Source organism: Morone saxatilis, unplaced genomic scaffold, assembly GCF_004916995.1.
Source record: "Morone saxatilis isolate NCDOM2014 unplaced genomic scaffold, NCSU_SB_2.0 Contig21, whole genome shotgun sequence".
Lineage (NCBI taxonomy): Eukaryota > Metazoa > Chordata > Actinopteri > Moronidae > Morone > Morone saxatilis.
Window position 1 is genome coordinate 3,466,868 of NW_023339774.1, and position 27,352 is coordinate 3,494,219.

Consider the following 27,352-nt stretch of genomic DNA (forward strand, 5'->3'; position numbering starts at 1 on the left):
TGTTTCTGCCAATAGATGGTCCTCAATGTTACACCCTGCTTTGAACTAAATGCTAATATCAGCGTGCTAACATGCTCACAATGACTTGTTAACAAGCTGATGGTTAGCAGGTATGTCTACCATGTTCACCATTTTAGTTTAACATGATAGCATGCTAACATTGGCTAATTAGCACTAAACACAAAGTACAGCTGAGGCTGATGGGAATGTCGTTAGTTTTGCAGATATTTGATATTCTGGGAGCGCTAGATGAAAAGTATCAAATCAATCACTTTATTATTTCAAATTGAAACAATTACCCATTCATCAGGTTTAATTGTGTATTTATTCTAATGAGGGAGGAGCCCAACCAGTTTCTGCAGGTTATTTCTTGGCCCCACCCACTTTTGAATTAAACTCCTGTTAGTTGAGGATGGGAATGGAAAACTGGCCAGTCTGATCGGCAAGTGAATTTAAACTGTTCGGCTGTAACTAATGCTGTGTTGAAGATGTCACTGTTTCTCCGTCTGAACTTTATTCCCTCACACAAAGGCTCCAGTTATCTCAGTTGTCTCTCTGCCGGGGAGAGAGCCAGTCACAAGGACACCACTAGAGGTTCTGCTGGACACGGTGACAGTGGTTCAGTGAAAGACTCACACTACCCACCTACCTCTGCTATCAGCTGTTTCTGGATTTTGAGTTGCTCGTTCAGCTCGTCCTGCCTCTCCTCGAAGGAGATGCGGCAGCAGCGTTGGCTGTTTCTGATTCGGACACCCCAGTAGTTTATCTCCTCCAGGAAGTTGCGTGGACACAGCTCGTCTTTAATGCACAACACTCCAGTTCTGATAGAAAGGACAGGGACCAGAATTTGTATCAATTCATTGATTCTCTTGTGTGTTTTATTATGCGTGTATATACAGTATATAGTTCACCTGTAGAAGTTGAAGATGTTGTGGAAGATTTTAGGGTCCCGGTCAAAGAAGAACTCGTTGCTCTGGACGATGTAGTCGTCACACAGGTCCAACTTCCTGCTGTGGTCTGTGTACGTGGCCAACCGGCCAATCCTTGTCTTGGGGTACCTTGCAGCTAACCTGTAGGGCAAGTGATACAGCTGCAGAGGAGAACAGAAAGGGATAAAGTGATATATAATACAGCTGAAAAAGAAAAGAGGGAACTGGGAACACACATAGAAAGCCTTTAAAATGCTAATCCAGGGTGAAAACACATTGAATAACTAACCTATGCAGATTACAATGTAATTCAAATAGGGGCTATTTGATATCCTTGTAACTAGGACTGCAATGAACAGTTCATTTCATTCCGTATGTTGATAGTTCCTTCCAATAATCAAGTCATTGACAGTCGAAAATGTTGAGAAATGCCATCACATGTTGCCTCAAAACGTCACCAAAACTGTTGAGTTTTCATTTATATGAAACATGAGAAAAACTCCACATTTGACTATCGATCTGATCATGACAGTGTTTACAAGTTTTTGCTTGATTAATTCATTAGTCAGCTAATCGTGTCAGCAATAACTGTAGCACACACACACACACACACACACAAAGGAAACAGCAGCTAGCATTAGAAATAACTGCAGCTGTAACACACATTGCCAGCGGGCGGCTATTTCTTTATGTGCCTGTAGGAGGCGACACCATCAGGCCTAAACTGCTGTTCCTTTCTTTCCTACAGGTGGTGCTGGTTGGCAGGCGCAGAACTGATCTGACAATGACCGAACAGCTCCCCCTGCTGGACAGTCTGCAGCCTGCTAACTGACTGAGTGAGTTGGAAGCTAGTGAAAAAGGCGATATCAGTGTGGTTTTCATGTTTGCGGTAGAAGCTGAGTAAAGTTACCGTTCCTCCAACGTTGATATTGAGAGTGAAGTGTTTGGTTGGAGAGAGCAGCAGGTGGGAGGGAGACACCGGGAATCGACCCTCCTCTTCCTCATCTTCGTACTCAGCATAAAGATCATAGATGTCTCTGCTCAGATCCTTCACACATAACACAAAATGAATTTTAGCATGTTTAGCTTGTATGCGAGATGAATGAGACAATATGAAGAAATGATTAAACTAAGCAGAACACAGTGGAAGAATACTAAAACATACACACAAACATTGGAAATAGACAAAAGAAAATAACAACAAACAAATAATCTCTGGTTCCAGCTTCTCAAATATGTACATTTTTCTCAGTTTTCTATCATTTGTTATTGTGAATTGAATGTCTTTGGGTTCTCACAGTTGGTCAGGCAAAATGTCAGTCAATGTCAGAGTTTTGTGAACAGACATTTTTTCAAGTAAACTACATCTAACTCTGTTGAGGGACATAGGATTTTACTTTAAACCAAAGACCAGCAAAGCAAAAGAGCAACTTTAAGAAAGACTAAAACAAATGAAGAACCACATAAAAGAAGGAAATAAGGTACATAATAACACAAATAAGTGTCTGACCTGCATGGAGCTCCATGGTTTAACAAAGGTGTTGGTGAAGTCCAGATACTCCACCGGTTCTTTGGCGGCTTGAGTCCGGCTGCCGAGCTTGTAGCTGGGGAACAAACTCCTGCTACGGGCTCTGAGGTGGGTCAACATGGTCGCCGCTGAACGGGTTTGAACCTTAAATCCGTTGACCTGCACGGAGAGACATCCTGGCACAAAAGCCTGGGTCACACACACACACACACGCAGGACGACGGCACAAATCAGTAAACATGTATGAAAGGATGGGAAATGTTTCCATTCAGAAAGAAATCAGGTCAACATACATACAGCTGACACACACACACGCACACACACAGTAATGAGGTAGAAAGTGACTGAGATGATCTGGGTGCTTAAAGTTTTAAATACTATTATCCTCTTTTATCCATCTCTTGATCTCTCTCTCTCTCCTCCCACTTACTCCAACATCTCATAACTTTACAAATCCGGACGGGATAACTGAAGTCAAATTCAGTTCTGTTTTAATAATTTGGATGTTTTCCTACATTGCCTTGCAGACAGGTGACAAAATAAAAGGAACAAGACCAAAAGTCTACAGCTGTGCAGAGTGGTGCTTTGAGCTAAACATGCTGATGTTCAGTAGGTATTGTTTACCATAGCTCTCATCTTAGTTGAGTGTGTTAGGGTGCCAACATCTGCGGAAAAAACCACACACAGTACACTAGAGGTTGATGGGAACGTAAAAAATGTCAGTTATTAGCATACATCATACAAAGTTTCATGCTTAATGATCCGTTTGTTGATTTATTCCCAGAATGAGCTGCACTGACTTAGAACCAACCCTTAATAGGACTTAAAGGACAGGTGTGTTGGACTTAGTGGTATCTAGTGGTGAAATTGCAGATTGCAACCAACTGAATACCACTCGGCTACCAAGCACAAAAGGGCCTATCTACAGTGTTTGGTTTGTGAGCCTCCGAAATGTTACACACTGGACCTTTAAGGTTTTATTGATACACGTTAAATCCTTAACCTTAAGTACTGAAAACATTTGGTGGATTATCAGGTCACATTAATTAATTAAATTAATTAAATAATTACTTAAATTAAGGCTGAGGTAAATTATTAATGTTAACATCAAGTTTAACATGGTTTGTCATGGTTACATTCACATCAATGTAAAACCATCTTTGTTAAGCCCACAGGTTTATAACTTTTTAAATGTAGTAATAAAGTAATGTGTAAATTACAGATTTCCAGACATTGTGTTTAATACAGTGAGATTTCTTTTCAATAATGAATGGATGACCTGATATTGAACACTGTTCAGGTAACAATAGTGGAAAACCAGAAGGACACCTGCTGTGAAATGTGTATGTATTTAGCATAGAACATACGCAGACTGTGTTGGGATTTGAGAGAGGGAGTTGGGCTATTTGGCTTCATTTAATTTGAATACGTTTAATGTTTTCAATGTGAAAACTTCAAACTTTTGTTGTTCAATATACAACTCAAAGCATTTTTAAAATGTAAATGTGCAGACAGACTGCGACTTTCCTTTATGTAACTTGGACTTCCACATCTGACATGTCTGCCTTAATCCAGGTGTGTGTTACTTTGTCCCGCTGATAAGTCAACATTCAGACAGGTGGTGATTAATCCTTGCTGCAGTTAAACAGGGATAATGAACGGATGGAGCCAAACTCGTTACAAGTAAAACAACTTAACGGCGCTCCCACCGTCTCCACCCACTTCCTTTACTTCACGAACACGCTCCCTCCTGTTCGGCCCTCAGCTGATGCGATCCGGCCACGATGAGTGAGGAGTGGAGGTTATAGGAGATTAAACTGTGTGCTGGATGCACAGAGGAGGTAGAGGTTTCATGTTTCTCTGCCTCTATCCGCCTCTTGGAACAGCTCCTTGAGGGTCAGGATGCATCACGTTTGCAGTTTGAAATTTTCCTGACTCCTCCTTCTGATCCTCATTTTAAAATCTGAACAAAGTGATGTGAAAAATTCATCCTTGACTGTGGAACAGTGGTTAGTCTTTGAGCCTAAGAAGGATGTTATGTCATTTCAAGTCAAAAGATTAATCACAATCCCTGGAGTTTAAGTAATCTTTGTCTTTTGTCAAGTCGAGTCACCAGATTCCCTTGAAAAAGCAGCACAACACAAAATGTCACTGTACTGAAGATCTAAAGCAGCAAAACAAAGGACACATGGCCGGAATGTGAACACCAACTCTGCAACCATTAATATGGCTGCACATTAATGGCTCACTACACTACATGCACAATAAAATATTGTACTTTTTACTGTAGTGACCAGTTACTTTGCAGACTGACGTGTTCTTTTAATGTGTGTAGTTATGTATGTGTGGCTCTCTGTCTTCTTGTGCACCTCGCCCTGTGTTGTCCTTTTCATTGCTACTGCAGCAGAACAGATTGCCCCTCAGGGACAAATTAAGTTTTTGAACTTCTCAAATTGTTTTGTTTCTACCATTCAAGTTATCCAATATCTTGTGTAGCAGAACCGTTTACATTCTTTCCTCTACCATTTATCATCTCATGTCCCCCCAGACCCCATGGTTGGGAACCAGTGGAAGAAACTACATATAAAATACATCAGACAGCTCCAACAGTAACATACTACTGACCCACTGATGCATCAGTATTAACAATCTAATGAAATACATAATATAGATGAGCCACAAGGAATCTTACTTTTGATATTTGAAAGCTGAACACAGGATTAGTACTCCACCTTAAAGTGAAGGACCCGAGGACCTCCTCTGGGGGCGCTGGCATGTTCAACATTGGTGTAGCAATATTTTGAATAGTGTGCTTCCAATAGCATTAAGACTTTCCTTCATTGGAACCAACAGGACAAACCTTGATAAACCATTCAGACTACACTAGTATGTGACATCCTGACCACACACACACGAAAAAGACAGGAGGCTGTGCTTTTGAACAACTTTGTGGATTAGGTTTTAATTCTCAAGTGATTTGCAAATCAGTTTCTTCACAGATACAGAGCTTTTAAGTTTTATTAGAGTTCCCCCTCACTGTACAAGGCTAGAAAAAGTTCACAGCAACAGCACACAAACATACAAAATAGTTAGCAAATTGAGTTGTGTAGGTTTGTTTTTTTTCTCCTTTTTTCAGCTTTTTCTTTCTTGTTAAATACATCTGAATTCTAACCCTGGTACGATGCCCAACCATAGCAAAAAATTGATTTCAAGTCAAATGTATACAATCTTATTTACACAAGGAACATTTGATCAAAGTGCATTGAAGAGGGTCCTGACTGACCGCCACGTCTTTGAGGGATGATGGGTAAATATATACAATGTTTACAAACGCTATAACCATGGTGATCCTTACACTGCTTCTATAATAATAATAATAATAATAATGAATAATATAATAATATAATAATAATATAATAAAATAAGTAATAATAATCAAACACTGACAGAAAAAACTGCTTGTAAAGAATGCATACCAAGGGAGGTACAATTGCAAGAAAAAAAAAAAAAAAAACAACAATATAAAAGAAAACTACATCTTAGATATTAATGCCAAACATGATAGCTTCATAAATATTCACACATCTGACCTGTTGGATCCAGAGGAGCAAGAGAAACAACGACTGGACCGAAGTTCCCCCCATGAGGGCCTCACTACTACTGACCCCTCCCACTCTGAATACGGTCAAAGAAGGAGTCCCGCGCGTCTTCTAACACATTTGGATGCTGACAGGTCCGAACCCAGTTTTAAATCCAGTCCAGTAGAGTCAATCTGTTTGGGTGAAAACCGCCATCCCAGTTTTAAGAACACAGAAAGCCCTGTTAGAGAGAGAATTACTGCGTTTATCTGCGGTTCTGAAAAGGTGGCGCCGGACTCCTTTAAGAAGGGACGGGAAAGCTGTCCTGAGCCCGAAAATAATAAGACCAAAATGAAAAAGGAATCCTGAAGCGACTTTGGACCGACGAGTGAAAACGGTTATGACACAAATTCTGTGTAGTACTTCTACATAATAAAAAATTTCTTCCGGTCATCCTCTCCATCACATAATGGGACATAATGCATCTTCAGAAGGCTGTGGTCGCTACTGTAAGGCATGCTGCTGTTACGACAACCTCGGATGGCAACGAGAGGCGCCATGCAACACTAACGGTTGCGTAAAAAAACAGAAAAAAACAACAAACCCAGAACGATCATATATCGTCATCTGTGCTCACTATCGAAATCATGGAGACAGAGAGGGAGGGGGGGGGAAAGAGAGAGATAATGGGATTCATTAAACATTTGATTACTTTGTTCTAGTTACCTAACATCTCTAAAAGTTACTGAACATGTTGCATTTAGTTTGTTTCATCTGCAACAGAAGGAAGAGTAAAAAACAACCATATGGTAATTTGTCTGCTGCAGCTGTGAGGCCACGCCAGAGGTTTGTGGTCCATCTTGTGGCTCTGGCCGGGCTTAGGTTACTCTGTTTAATCTGCTCTGTGGACGGCCAACAATGAACTAGGGATTACTGAAGCCACCAAGGTCAGGGTGACAGTGGCGGTCATTAACATGCAGTCCACCATCCTGTGTGTCAGAATGAAATGACTCTAGCTGCACGGCTGCTCAGAACATCTACCCCACCTCATTAGTTTTGTAAGCCAAAGCAATACAAGAGCTCCTTTTATTATTCAAGAGCGTTTATCATGATTTAGAGTTCTACACTTCTAAAGTGTGTATTCTTTACGGTTATTGGAGACGAGTTTTTGAGATCGGTACACCCATCACCTGAGGTTGTTTGCTGACCCATTCTTTCCTACGGTACCCTTCGCTTGGAGGTCGTTTACTCACCGCAGGGTAGGTGTGTCCCACCACGTTGGGCCCGTGCCGGGTGGTTCGAATGTTGAGGTCTTCTTCTGTGGTCTTCAGGTAGACGGGATTGTCAAACGTTCATGCCTCTCTGGTTCTTCAGCTGCCAGTTTCCCACATCAGGTATCCGCCCGCTGCCGCCATGCCGCCAGCAGCACTGAGTACAGGCAATATATAAAAGATAAAAATGACATATCGCATCTTAAATAAGCTAATGTTAGCAAAGGTGTGTTAACTAGCTAATCTACATAGAAAAGCCTAGCACAAGAGTACAGGAAGCCAATTAAAAAAAATTTGCGTAAAAGGAAAGGAGCAATTTGAGAGAGGTTCTGACCGAAGCTTTCTCAGCCTATCCAAGAGCACAAACTACCATTTTATTATTAATTACTAAGTTAGTTTCATTACACACCAAAAGAACAAAGATGAGAGTTGAGTGGTTGAAGTGTGAGTGTGTGTGTGTGTGTGTGTGTGTGTTGTGTGTTGTGTGTGTGTGTGTGTGTGTGTGTGTTGGAGTGAGTGAGTGAGTGAGTGAGTGAGTGATTTCCACTCACAGACAGGCAGTATGGCCCAGGCAGCAGCAGACCCTCTGGCTGTGGAGTCCACCTGGATCGACGTGCTCACGTTGGCTTCTGAAAGATGAAACAAAGCAAAGGTCAACACACAGCCAACAAAAATACAAGAACTTATGTAATTTTCAAGACATATCCTCAGTTTGAGCAAGCACACTTATTTCAACATGCTGAAAAGAAAGTTCAGCCAGAAGTTGAGGCAGATATATCTGACAGATGCAGGCTGTCTAACGGACCGAGCAGCATGGAGGCCTGGGACTGAGCACAGTGGGGTTGGGAGGCTCAGGTAAATGTAAACAACTCAAAGGAGGAGACAAAAAGACTTAAAAACTCAATCTGCTATAAGAACATTTCCAAATGAACAGATGGGGTGAACATAACAGATGCTGAGAGCACAGCCGCCTTTAACACTTGCTCATGACATTGCAAACGTTGACTGCCACTTCTCCAAATGCTTCTGTGTTATGAGTCCCTGCCAGTGAAGAGAATCTGTTTGACATTTAAAGCTTAAAAAGAACATGAAAAATGCTTCGACTTTCTATTGTGGCATTATGCATTTGCACTGTCAATGTTTTACTAAAATTAAAAAATGTGAAAAAAGGAAAAGATTCTGCAGTGTTTTTGGTATGAAAATGGTCACACCACAATATAAAAGCTTCAGCTGCTGTAAATCTCTCTGAGGCTACAGGTTAACGTTACAGCACTGTGTAAAGAATTGGTTTATTTTCCCCCAGGGTCAACATTATCCAGTCTCAGGGTGTTCGTGCAGCAGGCCGGAGTGTTTTGGTGTCGGCGACGAGTGAGTGACATGACTGGCAAACAGCTCGGCTGAAAGCGGCGACAGAGATTTCAGGACAAAGAGACAAAAAACAGGGTTTGTTAACTCGAGTCCTTCCTGCCAGTCCGTCTGCAGTGCTGCCAAACGGCTTGGTGATGTCATCAGCATGCCTCTCAGCCACAGAGCAGCTCACCGGCCAGGCTCCAACAATATCAACTCCATAAAAGGTAAACCATTTTAAAATCCTTATTTATAGTATCAGGACTTGTACAGAGTCGTGTTTTTTTTAACCATCAACAAATCCTACAAATAAAGATTCAATCATTTCCTGGCCACTGTATTTTTTACCCAACATGTCACAAACTGGAGGAAAACTTGGTGTAGCAGCAGGACAGTGTGTGGTCACGGTAGTGAACATGGTTCACTGATGTGTTTTTAAAATGGAGCTCTATGGCACAGAGGAAGGAAATACTTGTTAGTGGGAAACCTTCATTGATGGTTTTGTTTTTTCATGAGATTTATTGACAAGAAACACGCATCACCAGCCTAAGCTTTAACACGTTTTAGTACCTTTTGCTATAGTACATTGCAGATACTGTACTTTATATACTTTGTAATATGTTCAACTGTTTCCTGAACATGTCGGAAGGCTTTTGGTTCCAATCCTGGTGTGTGCAGTAATACATCAATCACTAACTTGTGGAACTTGCACTGATTCTGAGTGGTTTTGGTTGTTTTGATACACCTCCTTGTTTCTGCCACTAGGCGGTGCTCCTGGCCTGCACTTGTAGAACTCTGCTCATGCAGAGTTTGATATCCAGATAGTCTTCCTCACCAGCTAATTCTACAGTAACAGAGTAACAGAGGAGCAGAGCATAAATAAAACCTTGGAGAGGCATCTAAAGAACTGCATCACATGTCTAACAGGAGAGAGGAAGTGGACAGCTTTTACCAAATTATGGTTTAAATACAAAATCAAAGGTCCGACTAAGTGAATAAAAGTCATGAGAACAAGTGCTGTGATTAGAAACAAACAGGAACTCATCAGCTAGCTGTGTCTGTGCTCCTGGTGTTGATAGGGTTATTTCTATGGGAAACTCACCAGCAGCATTTTTCTGAGGATTAGAAAGAAGTTAGCCAGCAAACACTTCATTCTAGCATGTTTACCAATCACATTTTAAACTCACAAGACTGAACAATGTGGCCAAATCCACATACAGCTGAAGTCGAGCCAGAAATCGTACCGAAGACAGACGCAAAGCACGTGTACATATAGGTTTCAGCCAAACTAAATCCATTGTTAATAACATAACTGCTAGAAGACTCCTTGATTAGATGGTGGTCTTATGTCAATGGCACAACATGTGTGAAAAAGCAACAGAACTATAAACAAAGAATTTCTCACAGCTGTACACAGCAAAAGGCCTGTGTTACTTCTATCTGTGAAAGGATTAAAACAGTGATGAATGAGAAACATGTAGAAAACAAGACAATATACGACATTATCGTGTATTGCGATAAAAAAAAAAAAAAAAAACTTGTGCGATAATGGTGAATATCCTCACTTTGGTTGACTTGGAAAAGCTGTCTAGTTCGCCAACGTACAGTCCTTTATTGAGGTGCTTATTCATTTTGAATTGCCACAAGGGGGAGCCTGCATCTTTGCCACCTGTTACCATGACTGACAGCTCAGCTTGCCCACTGTATTCCCTCCAACCAAAAAGTTCAACCAGATTGAGGCATCTATTGTGATGCCATAAGAAATGGTTTCTTAACAAAATGTATGGTAAAGTAATTTCAGTGTCCAGTTAAAGAGTTTTAAATGAAATCTTTGTGATTATAGGAATAATATCGTAAACCAAAATGATTTTGTCTCAGGATAATCGTGACATAAAATTTCATCCCATGCCTAAAGATAATCTATTATTGGAAAACAGCACACCAGTGAGTTTTAACAGCCACAGGATTTTAAATGTTGAACCAAAGTCAGAAGCTATGCTGAAGACGACATTATGTGCAGACACATTAATGTATTCAATAAAGGACTTCAAGATTAAGTGTAGTGTGCAGCCCAGGAGACAACTGGAATAGAATTACCTCTTGAATACCTCCAGTTACTGGACCATGTGTTACAAATTAAGTATAAACACATAATCACTTAAATCGGTTATCTGAAATGTACCAAAGCCAGGAACGCAGACAAAGCACAGACAGAAGCAGTCATTACAGATACAGCTAAAACAGATAAAGACATTCAACCCCATGTCTTTACGTGGACACAAGAAGTGATTTTAGAATGGAATTTTGCCGATAGATTTTAGGCTGATTCAAGAGTACACGGGGCAAGAGGAAAGTCAAAAGCAGCCAAAAACAAGAGACAGATATTACCAAGTTTAACAATTAAAATGGAAAAACACCAAATTATGAACAAAGCCCAACATGCTTTATAGCGAGTCACTGCTTCAGAGACGGGCAGCAAGGCAGGCGGCAGCTGATGGTTTTACCTGGGGATGGCTGTATTAGAGCTTTCCCATCATCCTTTGAGGAACCTTTGGTAGAAGGGTCTGTTACAGAGAGAGCCAAGAGTCATGCTTCTGACAACAAAAAACAAATCATCGGGCCACAGAAGCTGTTCTATTTATAAACTGCACATATGCAAGTAGGCCTTCTTTGAAAATAGACCAGATCTCAGGAGACTAAACGCGTAAATAAACGCTCGACAGATGAAAGCGGGATGTGCTTTTCTTCAGCGAGAAAGAAGCCAAGCCGTCGGTAAGCCGGTAGGACGACATTCAGAAGCAATTTAAGGGGTTTAAAGCAACATTATGCACAGTAAACTGCATCGATCAGGAAGTCCATCAGCCTCTGTACAACCACGACAGACAGCTGCAGCAACAATAAAACCCTTACGGACTCATCAATACAGCCTTGATTAGCAGCGGCAGCAGACTGTTGCTGTGTTTACTGTAAATTCATAGGGCCGTTAGGTCTGCTGCGTAGGAGTTGGAAATGAATGCATTCAATCATGCTTACTGCCAAACAATACAACATAAAGCACTGTCAAATTCAGACTAAAGCAGTTTCCAAAGGCTTTACCTGCAGCAGACTATACTTGCACTGATTGATGAATTTATTAGTTGACCGGCAGGAAATTAAGACAATTTTGCTCATTAATTAAGCAGACGTTAAAAGTACTCCATCGATTTAGCACTGCACTGCTTTGTTTGCGATGGACAAAAAAAAGACATTGTCTTTTCTATACCACATACAATTCGAGTGAGTTATGCTAGTAGCGGCTGACGTAGGCTGGAGCCTCAAGCACAGGTGAGGAGTAGGCTACATAAGTCTGGTAAGCTCATTTCTTTCTAAAGCCACACGCCCAGATTCTCTTTCATTTTCAAACTTGTAGTCTTCAGTCCCAACTGACGCAGATCACTTGAGACATCTAAGATTATTATACTGCGCACATCAAACTTTTCTCTTCAGTTCTTTTTCATTCTTCACACACCCTACTTTTATTGCTTCATGTGTACAACCCAGTACAACATCATAGCTGCCTTCAATCAAAGACTGTCCGAAAGTGTGCACCATTAATTAGGATTTTGTCATCACACAGAACAGACACTTAAAAGCAGAGAATCCTTAGAGAAAGAGATTAGGGAGACTACAAGATGCAGTAAAACACTGATTGTAAACAATTACCATAAAAACTTCACAGGGTACCTTCAAGTCCAATAAATCCAATAAGGGTTTGGAACGGACTAGTATTTGATTAGCATATTAGATTGAGAACTGAGCTTGGATAAAATATTGACCAAGCCCAACAACAACTGTGAAACATTCAATCTAAAACTGACTGTTCTGTGGACAGGTCGAACTAATGATGACTGGTATTTGAGGAAGCGGACTGTGGAAATAAGTGGAGTCCCAAATCTCTTTCCTCTATTTCAGCGTGAGATTGTTCAGCCTGAAGGAAAACACTCCCCTGTTACCTCTCAAGGCTGTTATATGAACCCCTCAGTGGTAGTTTCGGGTTCAACTCTGAAGTGAAGAGCATTGCTTATTACTTTCTTTCGCTAACAAGATCAGAGCTGGTCAAAGCTGGAAGCACACAATGCTCTACAGTACCTATTCGTTTCAGCCGCAGCGCCTGTAAAATGGGATAAATATGTTAGCAGGAGGTTTAGTAAAGAGCAACAAGGCCTCTGGCTACAGCCCAACTAGGAGGAAAGTGGAGGAGCATTCAGCAAGTGACAGGCTTCCCTCTTTAACCACCGCCCACACTATTCTCATGTTTAAATAGTACCAGAAAGACTGACAGGCGTACACACACGTACACGTACAGCTCACCACCACACACCCCAAACACACACAACACACATGTAACACACCACACACAAACCACAACACCCACACACACACACGCGCACGGAATCCTCAGAAACACACCATGAAAGTGCTAGCATGCATTTTATCTCTCCGACACACACTGCACAATTTTATGCAGCTTGTGTGTCTTTATTCTTGCAAAAAAGAGAATACATTTTTTGGGGGGGATAAAACCGGGTAAAAGCAACATTTAACATTTTACATTTTGTATGGATATGTTATTTTAGGGTGGGAAAGTTACACAATGTTGCTGTGTTGCTTATGACTTTTAATGCAGAAAATTCCTGCAATGGTAAAATGGCTCAAGGTTGTAAGTAAGTGCACAAAATTAGCTCTGCATAAAAGTCTGTTGAAAATTCCTTTACTAAAGTGAAGTAAAAACAAAATTATTTTTTTTTCTGGGTGAAAGACAAATATAGATAGATATAAATATAAGATATAAATACAAGACATAAATATATAAACAAATATACAACATGAAACAGAAAACACCCAGATACAAATGAAGTATTACTGCAGAAAAAGATACAAAAGGAGGACATGCTGTCAAGAAATACTCTCCCAGTTCCCACTTGGAAACAGAAAAGAAGAGAAGTACTAAAGAAAAGTGAACAGGCTAACTGGGCAGGCAGACTTTCATTCAGGAGGGCGGGAGGACGGTGGTGCAGAGTTGTCAGGGAGATGTTCCGGTACTTTGTGAACACCAGTGTCTCGGTCTACAGTTTGAGTCCAATTAGGAGGGTATGTGCACTGAATTCAGCTGTCAGGTTTCTATCTGACGATGGTTCAGTATGAAAAGGCTAATCTGTGGGAACGTAGAAAGGAGCTGGACGGCCCAAGACAAAAACAACTGGAACAGAGTGGATTAGAGAGAGGACAGTGTTTCCCAGCAGCATTTTTACAGCGAAGGAAAAGAGACTAATGGAGGGCGGAGTGGCAGTTTGAGTTGGATTTTTAAAAAGCATTAATTTGATCAATCTGACATTGAAAGTAATATGATCAAACCAGTACTTTTTTCACCTGTTTGACCTGGGAGCTCAAGTTCTTTCCTTGTTATAAACTACACACAGTAAGCAAAATATATAGAATGAAGTGTTAAGTAGATTGAAAAAAAAAAAAAACATTTTCACCAGGAACTAGTGAATCTTACCAGAAATCATGTTCATATGAAGTTAATGAAAGACATGTGCGGAGTTAAACACATGTAAATGTGTCGCTGGTGGGGTGAAGTGAAGACATTTCCATGCAAAATGAAAATGTGTGTTTAATGCTAAATGTGACAGGAGGGGAAAAAAAAAAGGAGAAACTAGAGGAATATGACTGGAAAACTTGAGTTCCTGCAAAGTTTGAAAACACCGTCTACATGCTCCCACTAGCTTATATTGTGGTATCTACATAATCTGATCAACTATAATTATGTAGGCGACAAACATTTACATGATATCACCAAGTGACTATGGTCCCCATACAATCACTAAGCAAGTGGAAACAAATGTATTGATCACATGGGCCAAACGTGTATCCAGTTAATCAGGATGAAATGGAAAATGACTTCAATCCCAACCAACAGCTTTGGGAAGACCTGGAACACTGACTGCCAGCTACAGAGAGCACATCCCTGCAGCCAGGTCCCAAAATCTTATGAGGCCAATCCCAGAATAGCGGAGGCTGTTACTGCGGCAGCATGCTTTTGGAAGGATAGCTTTATCACATATGAATGTTCTGCCCCCGCACATTCCACTGTCATGGCACTAAGTCACATTCCAATTCATTAGTCCAGAGAATTGAAGGCAGTTCAGACCAGGACTGAACCCAACAGGCAAACATGAAGCAGAGGACAGCACTGAACAGAGCCCAAGAACGAGTGGAAGAAGAATCATCCCCGGAAAGCCACACAAGCTGTCAGGATGAGAGGACAGAGGAACTTTCAAACAGAAGAGGGAGGAGACAGAGCTGCAGCTGAGATGTGAAGCAGGATGCTGTTGAGTCTTGCCAAAGAGACCCTAAAAAACTGGATCACAACACCAACTGACTCAGCTACTGTTCAGCTGTCAGACTGCTAACACAAACAGACAGCTGGGTTTGTGGCTGGCATGGATACAGACAGAAGACAAGTTTCGCAGGGGAACACACTCACACCAAGGAAACATGCTCGAGTGGTTGAGAAGGGAGGTAGTGAAGAAACGCTTCTTTTCGCATCAAAGCCAGTTTAACCTAAAGAATTGGACTGAATTCATTTTGTTTCTTACAATTGATTCTGTTTTGGAGGGGTATCCACAGTGAAAGCTTCCTTTAGCCTTTCTTCTTGAGTCAGTTCTTTAAGAGGAGGCACATTTGAGACAAACTGCACAGTAGAGGGAAGATGAAGCACAGGGGATGCACAGGATCGCCTTTGTGTGTACAGTAATTCGAATGCACATTAGCGCTAACAAGAAGCTACAGGTTTACCATCCGTTGGGTGGTTTAAACCACCCAGTTTTGTGCACCAGTGTGGTTTGTGTTTTCTCATCTATACAATTACCAGTTTTCCCATGATGCCATCCACACTGGCCTGAAGGCATTGTGAGGCAAATTAAATTCATTCAGCTGGATTAGAGGAGTTTACCCCAGTTCCTTTAAATTTCAATTTAAAACATTCTTCCTTTTCACCAAGTATAGTTTTGCTCTTATAAACTCACAATGTAATAATTCTCTATGGATTAATAATATTCTAGCTAAAATAGTAAATTGACATACAATCCACAAAGAAAACATATGCATATATACATATATACAAGAAGTCATATGTATACTGAGTAAGCTTCAAACTCTTTTCCCCAATTACTTTCCAGACCTGGGCCTGCACTATTCGGAATCACATCAGTGCAGCAGTTGTATTACTCCATTATTTCTCTCACCGTGTTACTGACATAGGGATATCCGATCACAATCATTTAAATCAGGGCCGCACTTCTTAACTGATCTGTATCAGCTATATACGTATAGCCTGATCCAATACTTTGTTTTATGTCAGCTGTCACAAGTGTTTTTACTTGCAAGCTTTAATGCAAAACAAGCAGTGAGAGCAGCCGTCGTCAACTCTCCACTCTGACTCTCCTACACACTGCTCACACATTTTCCCCTCAATGGACTGCAGAGCTATTCAGTTTGTCAAGCATATAAATTGGATTGATTTGAATAACTTAAATCTACTATCTAGGACTTCTCTAATCTGACAACATGTCTTTACACATTTAATTGTGCAGCAATTCAGTCTTCTAATTTGGTGATGCAAGCTAGGAAGAAATTAGGAGAGCTTGTTTGAATACAACAGAACTTCATATTAATGCAGCAGAATTGGCATCAGACTGAATAAAGGAATGACTCAATATTAAAACAATTAATTGTGCATCACCACAGCCTCCATGCACGATTCCAAAAGGGTCTGTGTGACATCTTTACAAGCCCTGGGGCCTATTTCACAAAAGCAATTTGCAAGCCATGTTTGTGCGCAGATTACAAATGCACAAGTGTCACAGATACATTTGTACAATGTGGGTTTCAAATGCTCATGCATAGGTTGCTTGTATTTATTTTGACACATTCTGTAAATAAAACAAGACAACTTGCATTGCAAATGTGTGCTCTAGGTTTGGGTGTAAACATTAAATCAGTGAAACACAAAAACATAACTGTTAGCATAATAAATGCTTTGACTCACCGGGTCTGCAGCGTAAGCCGTCAGCAGCCAGCTCCTGTCCCTCAGGACACACACAGGTGTACTTGGGGGAGTGTTTGTTGATTTGCGGCGCAGGCAGACACATGTAGCTACAGCCTCCGTTTACACCTTTCTCTGCGCACCAGTTAGTACCTGCACAGAAAAGTCAACAGTTCTGATTACTTAGACAAACATAAAACCTGCTAATTAAAACCACATTAAGCAATATTTAACTTATTAACACTGAATCAATCAAATATAATGTTAAACCTGACCCCACTGAGAAGCAACCGATTTGTGGTACAGAAATCATTCACTAGTTGATAACTAGTACGTGGACAAGATTGTTTTGTCTACTGTTACGTTGGTATCACCTATTGGCTCCTTCCTTCAATAAATCTCAAACGATGTCTCTAAATGATTTCAGTGGCCATTAGAGCTGTGTCAATTATGACTGCAGGATTACAGCTAAAACGATGATTATCATTAGTACTCCCTGTACCTGAATCATGTGTAATTACAGTCATTTCTGATTAACTCTCTCTTCATTAACCTTCATTAGGTCAATGCAGCAGCTACTGTAAGCCCTGAACTGAGGTTGCTGTGATGTCACTGAGCCTGCAGGACTTCAGCTCAACAACCATTAACGTTCGTCGTTTCTCCTGCCTCTCCCAGCAGGCTCTTACCCGACAGCTGGATCAGCTCGTGGTACACTATGATGTCCTGGGGGTCATTCAGGTTGCTGGCCAGCGTCACCACGTCAGAGCCGGTGAACTTGTTTGCGCAGTAGATGGCTTTATTTTCACCATCCGTCCAGAAGACTCGATCCTGGAGAGAGGAAAGAAAATGATAGCTCATTTTAATAACTATAATGCTGACAGCGCTGTTTCAGAGGCCATTTAGCAAAGAAAGCAAAACCGTAACACAAAACTATCAGGTTGTTACACTTATTTTGGCTTTAATGATTGATGATCTTTGGTTAATTGGCACCATAAATCAATGTTGTTGCCATGGTTACTTTCAGTAGACAACTGCCACCTAATCAGAAACAAGAATTTCTGTGGCCATGGTATTAATATTTATATAATGTAAATACAATAATCCCTCATCATTACAATCAATTCTTTCTTCAGCAACAGAGACTTTTACAGAAATCTTTACACAAGTTTAAAAAAATGCATGCACGATATTTGATTCTTTTCTTCAGTCAGATGTTCAGAAGGTTTTCCCTCACAAATGGGTGCGTGAGGACTTGTAGAATATAAATACTGTGCAAAACGGGGATGCAGATATTCTACATCACAAATTCAACCATCTGTGTTCCTAAGACCATCTGTGTGGCGTTCCTGTACAGCACTTTGCAGGGGCCACCTTTCAATCACATTCACGTCTCTCCTTGGATTTTCTGGTCGCTCTCTGCTTTTGGTCTTTTCAGCCTTGGCGTCATTAACTGCTCATGTTAACATGTTTATCCCTAAAAACACTGAACTTCTTGTGCAGCTGAGGATTGTTCCTGTGAGGGAACTACAAGACTGCAAGAGATCAGAGCAGTGAACAGGACTGGACTGGTTTGATCACACTTCTACCAGCTCGGAAAAAGAAGCAAAATGTAAACTGTTACTAATTGTTACTATAAGAAGTGTTAGTGCATGCTGTTTAGTTGAAATCACTTTGTTAAAATTGTGCATCAGTGTTCAGATATGAGCTGCACCTCAAGCACAGTGCCTGCCTGTGAATAAATGTGTCATCTGTCTGAGTGAGAGTGAGTGAGTGGGTGTAGGTGAGTTAGAGACACAGCCGGAGAGCCACATGCCCATGGTTCTATGATTCAGAAAGATGTCAAAGACACAGTACTAATATATGAAGAATGCAGCCTATATACGCAGATATAGTTGTTAGTACAAATATATATCGTTACATTAGCACAATATGATGCAGAATAAAGGTTTGGACTTTTGAATCCAATTTCTTTACTGGGTTTTCTTACACCCTCAATTTCCTTTTACTTATTTTTGAACCAGAAACTGAAATATTTTCAGGTCTCATATACATGGTTGGTCTTGACAGCAAAAAAAAAAAAAAGGACACATATTGGACAACAGAGTAAATGCAAAAGACGCAATGAACATGTAGACTATGGTTTGATTTGCATTTGCTAGGCAACCACCCACGAGAATGCAAATTCTTTAGTATTGTGTAGTACAGTACCAACATTCATTAAAACAGTTTGCCTTCCTAATTTTAACGAGATCAAGAATGAAAAGAAAGTACAACCAATCCGAGCCTAAAAATATTTCTTCTAGGTGCGGTGGATTCTTGTAAATGTTATTAGGAGCACTAGGAGGAGCCGGAGGAACTTGATTTCCCATCTCATGTACTACTGTAAGGATATAGTCAACGTTTCAGCAAATATGACAGAAATGTTATTCTTTCATAAAAGTTACCTACTGCAGCTTTAGAGAACTTGCAATCCTAGTACCTTATTGCATCTTTAACACTACAATAGGTGTTGGCTTTTGGCCTGTGCCACACCACTAAAGACAACGTGTATCATTTTATCTCCAGACTGTCGACACCAAGTGACACAGACAAGACCAAATCAGCGATATAATCAGATCAACAATCATAACACGTCTACCACCTTTACTGTCAGAGAGAATGTGTGAGAGAATATAACAGCAGCTGTACCTCAAACACAGTGAGAGCGAAGGGATGAGCCAGGTAGTCTGGAGACTGCAGTACTTTCTTTCTGTTGTCTCCGTTCAGGTCGACGCTACAGAGCATGTGGAGCTTAGAGTCAACCCAGTACAACCTGCCTTTGATCAGATCTGGGAGGAAGATGAAGGGTATGAAAAAACAATAGAGGAGAAGGTGAGAGGAGTTGAGAAACGATAGGGGGGGGGGTGGGAGAAATAACAGGAGGATGGATTATAAGCGGGGGAAAAGATGATACGGTGCAGAAAAAGACAGGAGGGAAGGAATAATATAACAAGGTGAGTGAGAAAAGAAAGGAGCGGTACAAGGGTGAAGACCAGATGAACATTAAATGAAAGGGTGTTTACACAGGACACAAAACCAGGGAGTTGAATGAAGAATACAGGGATGAAAGAAGAAGAGTAAAGAAAGAAGATGATGCATGGCAGGCAGAGATAGGGAGATAGAAGACGGGGAAAAAAAGAAAAAGAAATCAATACAACATTTCATTAACAAGGACGGATCGATGGTTTTTCTAATGTTGAGGATGAGAGTACAGGAAGAGAAAGAAGGCTGAATAAAGGAGAACACTGGATTATATGATCTGGTCGGGTGTTGGATTAAAAAAAAAGAACCCACATATTATTAGATACACACATTACACCAGTAATGTTCAGTGTATTCCAGGAGTGAGTAAAACCAGTGACACAAGGTTTTAATGATCACCCGGGGGGAGATGCAGTGTCCATTCTTTTTAACTTAGGAATTTTTAAATAAAAAAATGCACTGAGCAGGAGTTATAAAGGAGGTTGAAGCATTTAAAAGAAGTTAATGTGGCAGTTGGAAACAGAAGCACTGAACAAAATATGGCTCACAAATTAGATCTAAGCACTAAACTGTCAAGCTAGGGCTTGGCCATATGACCTAAAAATACAATTTTGCCGATGTGAAATACCTCAGGATTTGTAATGTCGTATCACTGAGGCCACTTTCGCTCATCGAATGTGGCTTGGGGTTTATTTTAAGCCCAAGCAGCTGTATAGCACTGCAATAGAACATTTGTGGGTTTTTTTGCATTGTTTTGTAATTTGTAATTAATCAGTTTAATTGATTTATTGCCCAGACCTACTGTCAGCTAAGGTGAAAGTGCTTAAAGCGGTTGAAGAGTCAGTTAAGGGGTTGAAAGTTGAAACAGAGGTAGTAAACAAAATTGAAGTGGCAGATGGAATTTAAACACTGCAAGCAGCTGAAATGTCAGGAAAACTAACTGCTGAAAATCAGCGTACATGTCCAGGGTGCCAACAATCATTTAGACATTAAAAAAAAAATAGTCCTGATTTTACCTCTGGCATTTGCAATTAATTAAAGTCTGCAGTCTGAAATAGACTGCACATTTCAAACTGTAAACTACACCACAACCTGCTTGAGGGATTACCTATATTTTCCAGAATGCCTTTTGACCACCCACAGAGAATCAACAGAAATACTGTATAAATGTGGCTGACTAATTACCAGATGTTGGGTTGAGTCTGGCCAACAAATCACTGTAGCGTCATTAATTCATACATGCTCATGTTCCTAATGTGTGGAAACTGAAATGTATGAAATATTGCTAATTCTGTCTTCAGTGATAAAAATACACAAAACTAAAATGAAACAAAAGCAGGGGACCACACCAGCAGCTACTTAACTGTGTTAGTCAATGGGTGGATCAGCAGTGAGATGAATGTGCAGTGATGATGTGGATATACTGTTGATAAGTCAAGTCAAGACTGTCTGTGTGTGTTAGTGTTCCTACCCAGGGTGATTCCATTAGGCCACTGGATGTCTGACGCCACCAGAACCTGTCTGTCCACTCCATTCATACCAGATTTCTCAATCTTGGCCGGCTCTCCCCAGTCAGACCAATACAGAAACCTACAGGACACACATACACACACGTAAAAACAGATTTGTGAATTTACGTGTCAGTTGGAGACAAAAGGTTTTCACCTGACATCAAAAGAAGCTTTCCACCCACCCTGACAGCGGATCCACAGCAATGGATGCTGGTTCTTTGAGGCCTCTGTTGAACAGAACCTTCTGTTTGGTCCCGTTGAAGTTGGCTACAGAAATGGTTTTGGTGCCGAGATCAGACCAGTACAAGTTCTTATAGATCCAGTCCACAGCGATTCCCACAGGAGTCTGGACGTTGTGTATCACTTTGTTGTGTGTGCCGACTTCCACTCGTTTGTCCAGCACAGTGCTGCAAGGAAAAAAAACAGTGTCACTACAATTTGAAGATTCAAAGCGGTTTAAAAGTTTGGGTCAGTTTTGGCGGTATTTGGCAAGTGAAAACTTGACTTGATGATGGTGTTCGTTGAAAAGTCAGAGGATCACCAAACTCATAGATGGATGTGTGCAGCAATCCATCTTAAGCTATCTAGAGTTATTTTATGGGTTGTGGGAAAACTTTAACCCGCTTGTCGTGTTACAGGAAAGGTCTGAAAAGTCACCTGCCTCTGGGCACAATGAATGTTGGTACCAAATTTCATCATAACCCATCTTGTAGTAGGAACAAAGTGGTGGACCAACTACCTGACCAACAACATAACAAAACTGCTATCCAGAGAGCCACACTACTAGTGTGGCTACAAATAGCCTTGGATGCACTTTCAAAACAACCTACACTGAACATTCTTTCAGTGTAAACAACAGGTTTTAATACTGACAAATTATGTATGTTTTACATAAAAATCTATTTGAGCAAACTTGAATGCAACTGTAGATCATCAGCCATCAATTTAGATGCATCTTTGTAAATGTGGGGACTTTGTTGTGTTCCTTCACCTGCTTCTGTGTGTCTGTCTGGTGTGTGTAAACTACCTATAAATGGCCTTCTGGCCCAGGTCAGCCCAGAAGATCATCTGTTGGTTAAAGTCTGCATCCAGAGCCACTGTGTTCCTCTGCTGCTCTACAATCTGAGTGTACTCCTTTCTCTCCAGACCCAGGCGACGGATGTCGCGGCGGTTAGTGAAGATCAGGCAGGGCTCCTTACCTGAGGATAGAACACACTCGGTTAAATAAGAGAAAAGAAAGAAAAAGTCAATCTGACAACTCTTCAAAATGTACCCTCACGTTGTTCTGTTCCACTTACTAACGCTTGAGACTTTCACACCTTTTACACTTAAAGAATCTGATTGAATGGTCTTTGTTTAAAACATGTTATAGAGTGGGGGCTCTTCTCTTCTTTTATATTCTATTCCGTCATATTCAGTAACCCAGTGACCAATTTGTTAGTAGTGTATAACCAGAAACTATTACCATTACATTCTGGTATGATAGAAGAGTAATTATGTGACAAATAAGGGTTAATAGGCTCTGATGACAAATCATTCGGAACACTGAGGCTGAAGGATACAATGATGTCTTTGTCAACAAGCAACACAATAAAGTCTTTTTACTGCAGAAACACAAACAGCATGTGATCAGACTAGAGGATGACATCATCTCTAGCTGAAAGTCAACTCCAGAGTCATCCTGATGATATCGGAGAGCTGTCATTTAATAAAGACCACACAAGATATTGGAGTTTCATTTCTGCAACTTGAGATTCTGAGCTGCTCTCACTGAGGAAGAGTGAGTGTTTGTTCACTTTACACATTTAAAAAAAAAGTATTGAGCTGAAAATACCTACCGCACTTTATACTTTACTCATTTCTGACCAACTCTGGAAATAAACCATACAGAGAAAAATAGACTTCGGGAGCTTGTGATCTCTATGGCAGTGCATTGTCAGACAGAACAGTTTTTAACCGTTTAATGTTTCATTAAAATACCTCTAACACTACAATACAAGGCAACAGCACCAAAAATGACGGCCTCCAAAATGACCACACAGTTGAATCACAACCTTTCTAAAACTGTTGCAGTCAGTCTGGTGTGGCTCACTGCAGGGAGCTCAAACATATATATTTGTACTACATAATTCGACTCCATTTTGAGAGTTTTCTTGAGCTTAAATCAAGTTAATCCTTTTGACGGTTGTGTAAGGTTGAGAGGTGCAGTTGTTTTTCAGTTGTTGACTCACCAACAGCTTTGCAGACTCCGGTGGTCGGATCCATCTGGTAGCCGTTGTGGCATTCGCACTTGTATCCTCCCTTCAGGTTGATGCAGATCTGACTGCAGATGCCAGGGTTCAGACACTCATTGATGTCTACGCACAGAGAGACCGAGATGAAAGGGGGGGTGAGGAAGAGAAAACAGAGGGAATACAGCTGGTATCTGAAATGTTTAATTAATCAAGTCTGCTGAATGCTTCAGTTGGGGTAATCAGACGTTTGCACACGGCTCTGCTACAAAATCTATTGAAATCCTGTCTAGACCTAGTCTTTCTTTAATCAAATTACGCTTTTTTCAAAACAATTACTTTTCTGAAACATTCCCATGATTCCTATTGCATGAGATTGTACACTGATGTGAGCTTGGGATGCACAAAATGAAAATTAAACCCAACTATAATTGCTGCTGATGTTTTGCCAGAACACTCATCAGAATGAAATGGAAGTACAAATGTTTTCAGGACTTTAGTGGTTATTTTACACTCGGGAGTAGATTAAGCGCCTCTGTGCAACCAGTGGGGTTCATTCCAGATGGGATTACAATATCCAGAGCGGTGTTTGAGGCCAAGATTGGCTCAATAACAACTGTGTCAGATCAGTGCCTCCTGAAAATAGAAAATCCAATCACATTACACACTAAACCGTTCGGAGGCCAGAAGAGCACAATGAGAACGTGTATCAGCCTTAAGCGAAATATCTCTAAGCCACAACACCAGTGTACAGTACGTCTGACCCAGCCTGTTGCATCATAGGTTTCTAAGAAAGACAAAAATAGTCATAAATCTTCAGACTGACAGTCTCTCTGGTCTTGGTGTTTGCTCTTCAAACCATGCAGAAAGACAACCTGCCACTAGGACATTCCTTATTGTGGATTCATTTTGATTGAGTGATGTTTGAAGCAGAAATTTCTGTCTGAACTGCTTTTCAAACAACTGAGGTGTATTGATGCCAAGAAACAAAAGCATGTCAGAAAACAACTGAGTGGCGGTGTTTGGTTTTAGTTTTTTTTTTTTTTTGAAATACTGAATGGCATCAGAGTCTTATAAATATGGTAATGTTGAAAATATTGCAGATGTTTAGCTTTCACTAAAACTGATTACCGGTAAACCAAGTTCATGCCGATAATCAACAACTTGCAGGAAAGAGTACAGACAAACAAAGGAGGTGTTGAGTTAAAATAAAAACATCTTTTTTTTCCTCCATGGATGTGACATATTCTACAGACACGGGCACTTAAACTGTATAATGTCAGTAAATAAACAGATCCTTTTCACTGTATTTTTGCTGGGAAACACCAGCATGCTTTGGGTATGGTTTAACGCTAGGTGTGTGAGAAAAGGCTGTTCGCAAGAGAACAACAATGGCAGTTGCCAAAGAGGTTAGCGTAGATGCTGCTAGCATCAGTTATGTGGGAACTGGAGAGTATTTCTTCATTGAAAGGAGATCAAAAAATGGGACTCAAAGTTTTTTTCTCTTCTCCAGACTGACTTCAGTAAGAGTTTGACTATGTTATATGGCACGTTCATCTGATAGGTTCAAGTCTGCTTGTGGTAGATGTTGATAGACAGGGGGTTCTTCCAATCACCTGCCCAGTATTATTTGAAAGTTTCTGCCCTTTTCCAATGAGGGCCTCCCAAATGGTTGTGTGTGACCACAGTTAGCTTAAGGTCTTCATGGCTCAGCTCAGTTCCTAGTAACAGAGACCTGACCACAGACGCAATTATATTCAGTGTAATCATGTCAGGTCCTGTCCTGGGTGAACATGCAGAGCTTCGTCAACATCAGAGGAGATAAATGCAAATGGGGAGTGTGAACTGTAAAGTGAAGGAAAAATAACATGTATGGCTGCTCTTTTCAACTGCTCTTTAATTGGTGGAGCATCATGCTGCTGCCTGTGCTCTGTCTGTGTGGACTCTATTCAGACCAGATCTAACCATCCTCAGGCCCTTTCTTCAAAATAATTCATATATCCCTGTTGGTTTTCAGGGAGGTTTTCCTTGGGTCCATTTCAGGTCCCAAATTTTGGTTGTCCCAAAATGATGCCTGAGAAATGGCTTCATCCATTGGTAAGGTCGATGGCAAGTTATGAAGTAATGTTGACCTCTTTTTTTAACATTGAAGCTACCTACCTCCGCAGGTCTTGTGGTCTATGAGCTGAAGTCCAGGTGTGCAGTCACACTCAAAGCCAATCACCATGTCTTTGCAGATGTGAGAGCAGCCGCCGTTGTTCAGGAGACACTCGTTTAGATCTGAAGCACATGAAGAACAGCTTTGCTATAATATCTTAAAACAGTTATTATGCAAGCAAGACACAAACTGTAGATACCATTTTACCATGTTAAAACCTATAAAATACAACATCTGAGATTTCTGGTTTTATCTAGACATCAATGGTTTAGTCAAGAGGCCACAAAAGAGGGGTGGTACAAAGACACAGTCTGGATTTAAACTGATGCTGTTGAGGAAATCGGGGTTAGGGTCCAATAAACATAATTTAACCCTGAAGTAATATTATAAAAAGGTTACATTTTCTGATGCCTTTTGTGTGCTGCAAGATTAATCAGTGTTAAGGATGTTAGCAGGTGTTAGTAATCCTGATCAGATGTATTTTAAAGTTACACAGCAAAGATTAAAGAGCATTTATTGTTGCATTTGAGTAGACCATTTCTCAACAAGGCAACTCCTTTTGGCTGCTTGAATTAGTTATCTCATTATTTCAGTCATTAAACTCATTATACAGAACTCATGACCTTAGGAAAGGGCTGAGGAGAAATCTAAAAAACGCACATTTTTATATTTTGTTATCTAAAACTGCTCCGGGTATGAAGAGGCAGAAAAAGTCCCAAAAGTTAAATCTGTTCTTGGAGACAACAAATACTGTAGTTCAAGAAGCAAAGAACTCCCCAATGGTAAATATGATGAGATACAAACACAAAGTTTATAATTCAACTCAGAGTCCTCTAGTTAAAAAGAACAAGTCTTTAACTTTTGACAAGATAGCAGCAATTTTTGTTATTGGAGAATTTACAAAGATACAGTTTCACTTTGTACTGCATGCTAAAACCTTTTACTCTCCATGTTCTTTGATTAAAAGAGAGCAAGTTCTCACTTCAACAGAACAGACAGTGCCTATTCAGCTCATCTCCATTTGTACAACACTACATTTAAAAAAGAAAAGAATAAACAGATTTTTTGAGTTGATCCATTAAATTGATCATATACATGACATGGTAGACCTTTTCCTCTGACTAACTGTACTACTAGTACAATTCAGAGTCAGACGTTTAGTATTCAGATTGTGGAAAGCGTAATTGCTTCTGAGTTCTTTGATCAATGAGAATTTTTTATAAGCAGCATTCGTTCTCTTGCGTTGAACTGCAGACACATTAAAGCTGCAAGAGGGACGATGAATGTAAAAATCCACATACCATCATCTTAAATCTATGTGCTACAGAGAGGAACATCATCTCATGGACACTCCCCTGCCCAAAGGAAAAGACATCTGAACCTACAGAAAAGCAATGTGTCTGCTGAACAGTGCCTGAGAGACCTGTCCAGAGAAATCTAAATGTTGGAGCTTCTTTCTTGCTCAGATATTTCCAGTTTCATGTTGCTGACATTTAGAGCTGCCAGCTGGGGAAGCACTACACATTAACAAGTGACATTTGCAGATTACAGTAGACAAACACACTGTGGGTTGATCAGAGCTCAAACTACAAGATCATTCATATTTATACAGATTCTAGTGCAAACGTACGCACGTAGTATGAATATACAAAAATCAAACATGTTTAATCCTTGTGTGTTCTGTGGCTCAGT

The 27,352-nt window shown here is 40.5% G+C and overlaps 2 protein-coding genes across 4 annotated transcripts in view; both read right to left on the reverse strand.

Annotated features, from left to right (window-relative positions):
* Positions 1-2,577, reverse strand: part of kcnv2a (potassium channel, subfamily V, member 2a) — a 7,828-nt gene extending 5,251 nt beyond the window's left edge. Inside the window, exons 1-4 of the mRNA XM_035667701.1 lie at positions 2,440-2,577; positions 1,840-1,977; positions 912-1,090; positions 650-821 (exon numbers count right to left, since the gene is read on the reverse strand). Coding sequence (XP_035523594.1) covers positions 650-821; positions 912-1,090; positions 1,840-1,977; positions 2,440-2,577 — 627 coding nt within the window. The remainder of the gene's footprint in view (positions 1-649; positions 822-911; positions 1,091-1,839; positions 1,978-2,439) is intronic.
* A 4,762-nt stretch (positions 2,578-7,339) lies between these two features.
* The window catches only part of vldlr (very low density lipoprotein receptor), a 51,991-nt gene continuing 31,978 nt past the window's right edge, over positions 7,340-27,352 (reverse strand). Inside the window, exons 9-19 of one of the 3 annotated variants that reach the window (XM_035667890.1) lie at positions 25,663-25,782; positions 23,503-23,628; positions 22,299-22,470; positions 21,454-21,678; positions 21,232-21,350; positions 19,428-19,567; positions 17,426-17,567; positions 16,743-16,892; positions 11,158-11,217; positions 7,858-7,935; positions 7,340-7,463 (exon numbers count right to left, since the gene is read on the reverse strand). In XM_035667890.1, coding sequence (XP_035523783.1) covers positions 7,426-7,463; positions 7,858-7,935; positions 11,158-11,217; positions 16,743-16,892; positions 17,426-17,567; positions 19,428-19,567; positions 21,232-21,350; positions 21,454-21,678; positions 22,299-22,470; positions 23,503-23,628; positions 25,663-25,782 — 1,370 coding nt within the window. In that variant the 3' untranslated portion in view covers positions 7,340-7,425. Of the gene's footprint in view, positions 7,464-7,857; positions 7,936-11,157; positions 11,218-13,071; positions 15,387-16,742; positions 16,893-17,425; positions 17,568-19,427; positions 19,568-21,231; positions 21,351-21,453; positions 21,679-22,298; positions 22,471-23,502; positions 23,629-25,662; positions 25,783-27,352 lie in introns of those variants that run through there. The other 2 variants (XM_035667891.1, XM_035667892.1) reach the window with 2 other exon arrangements.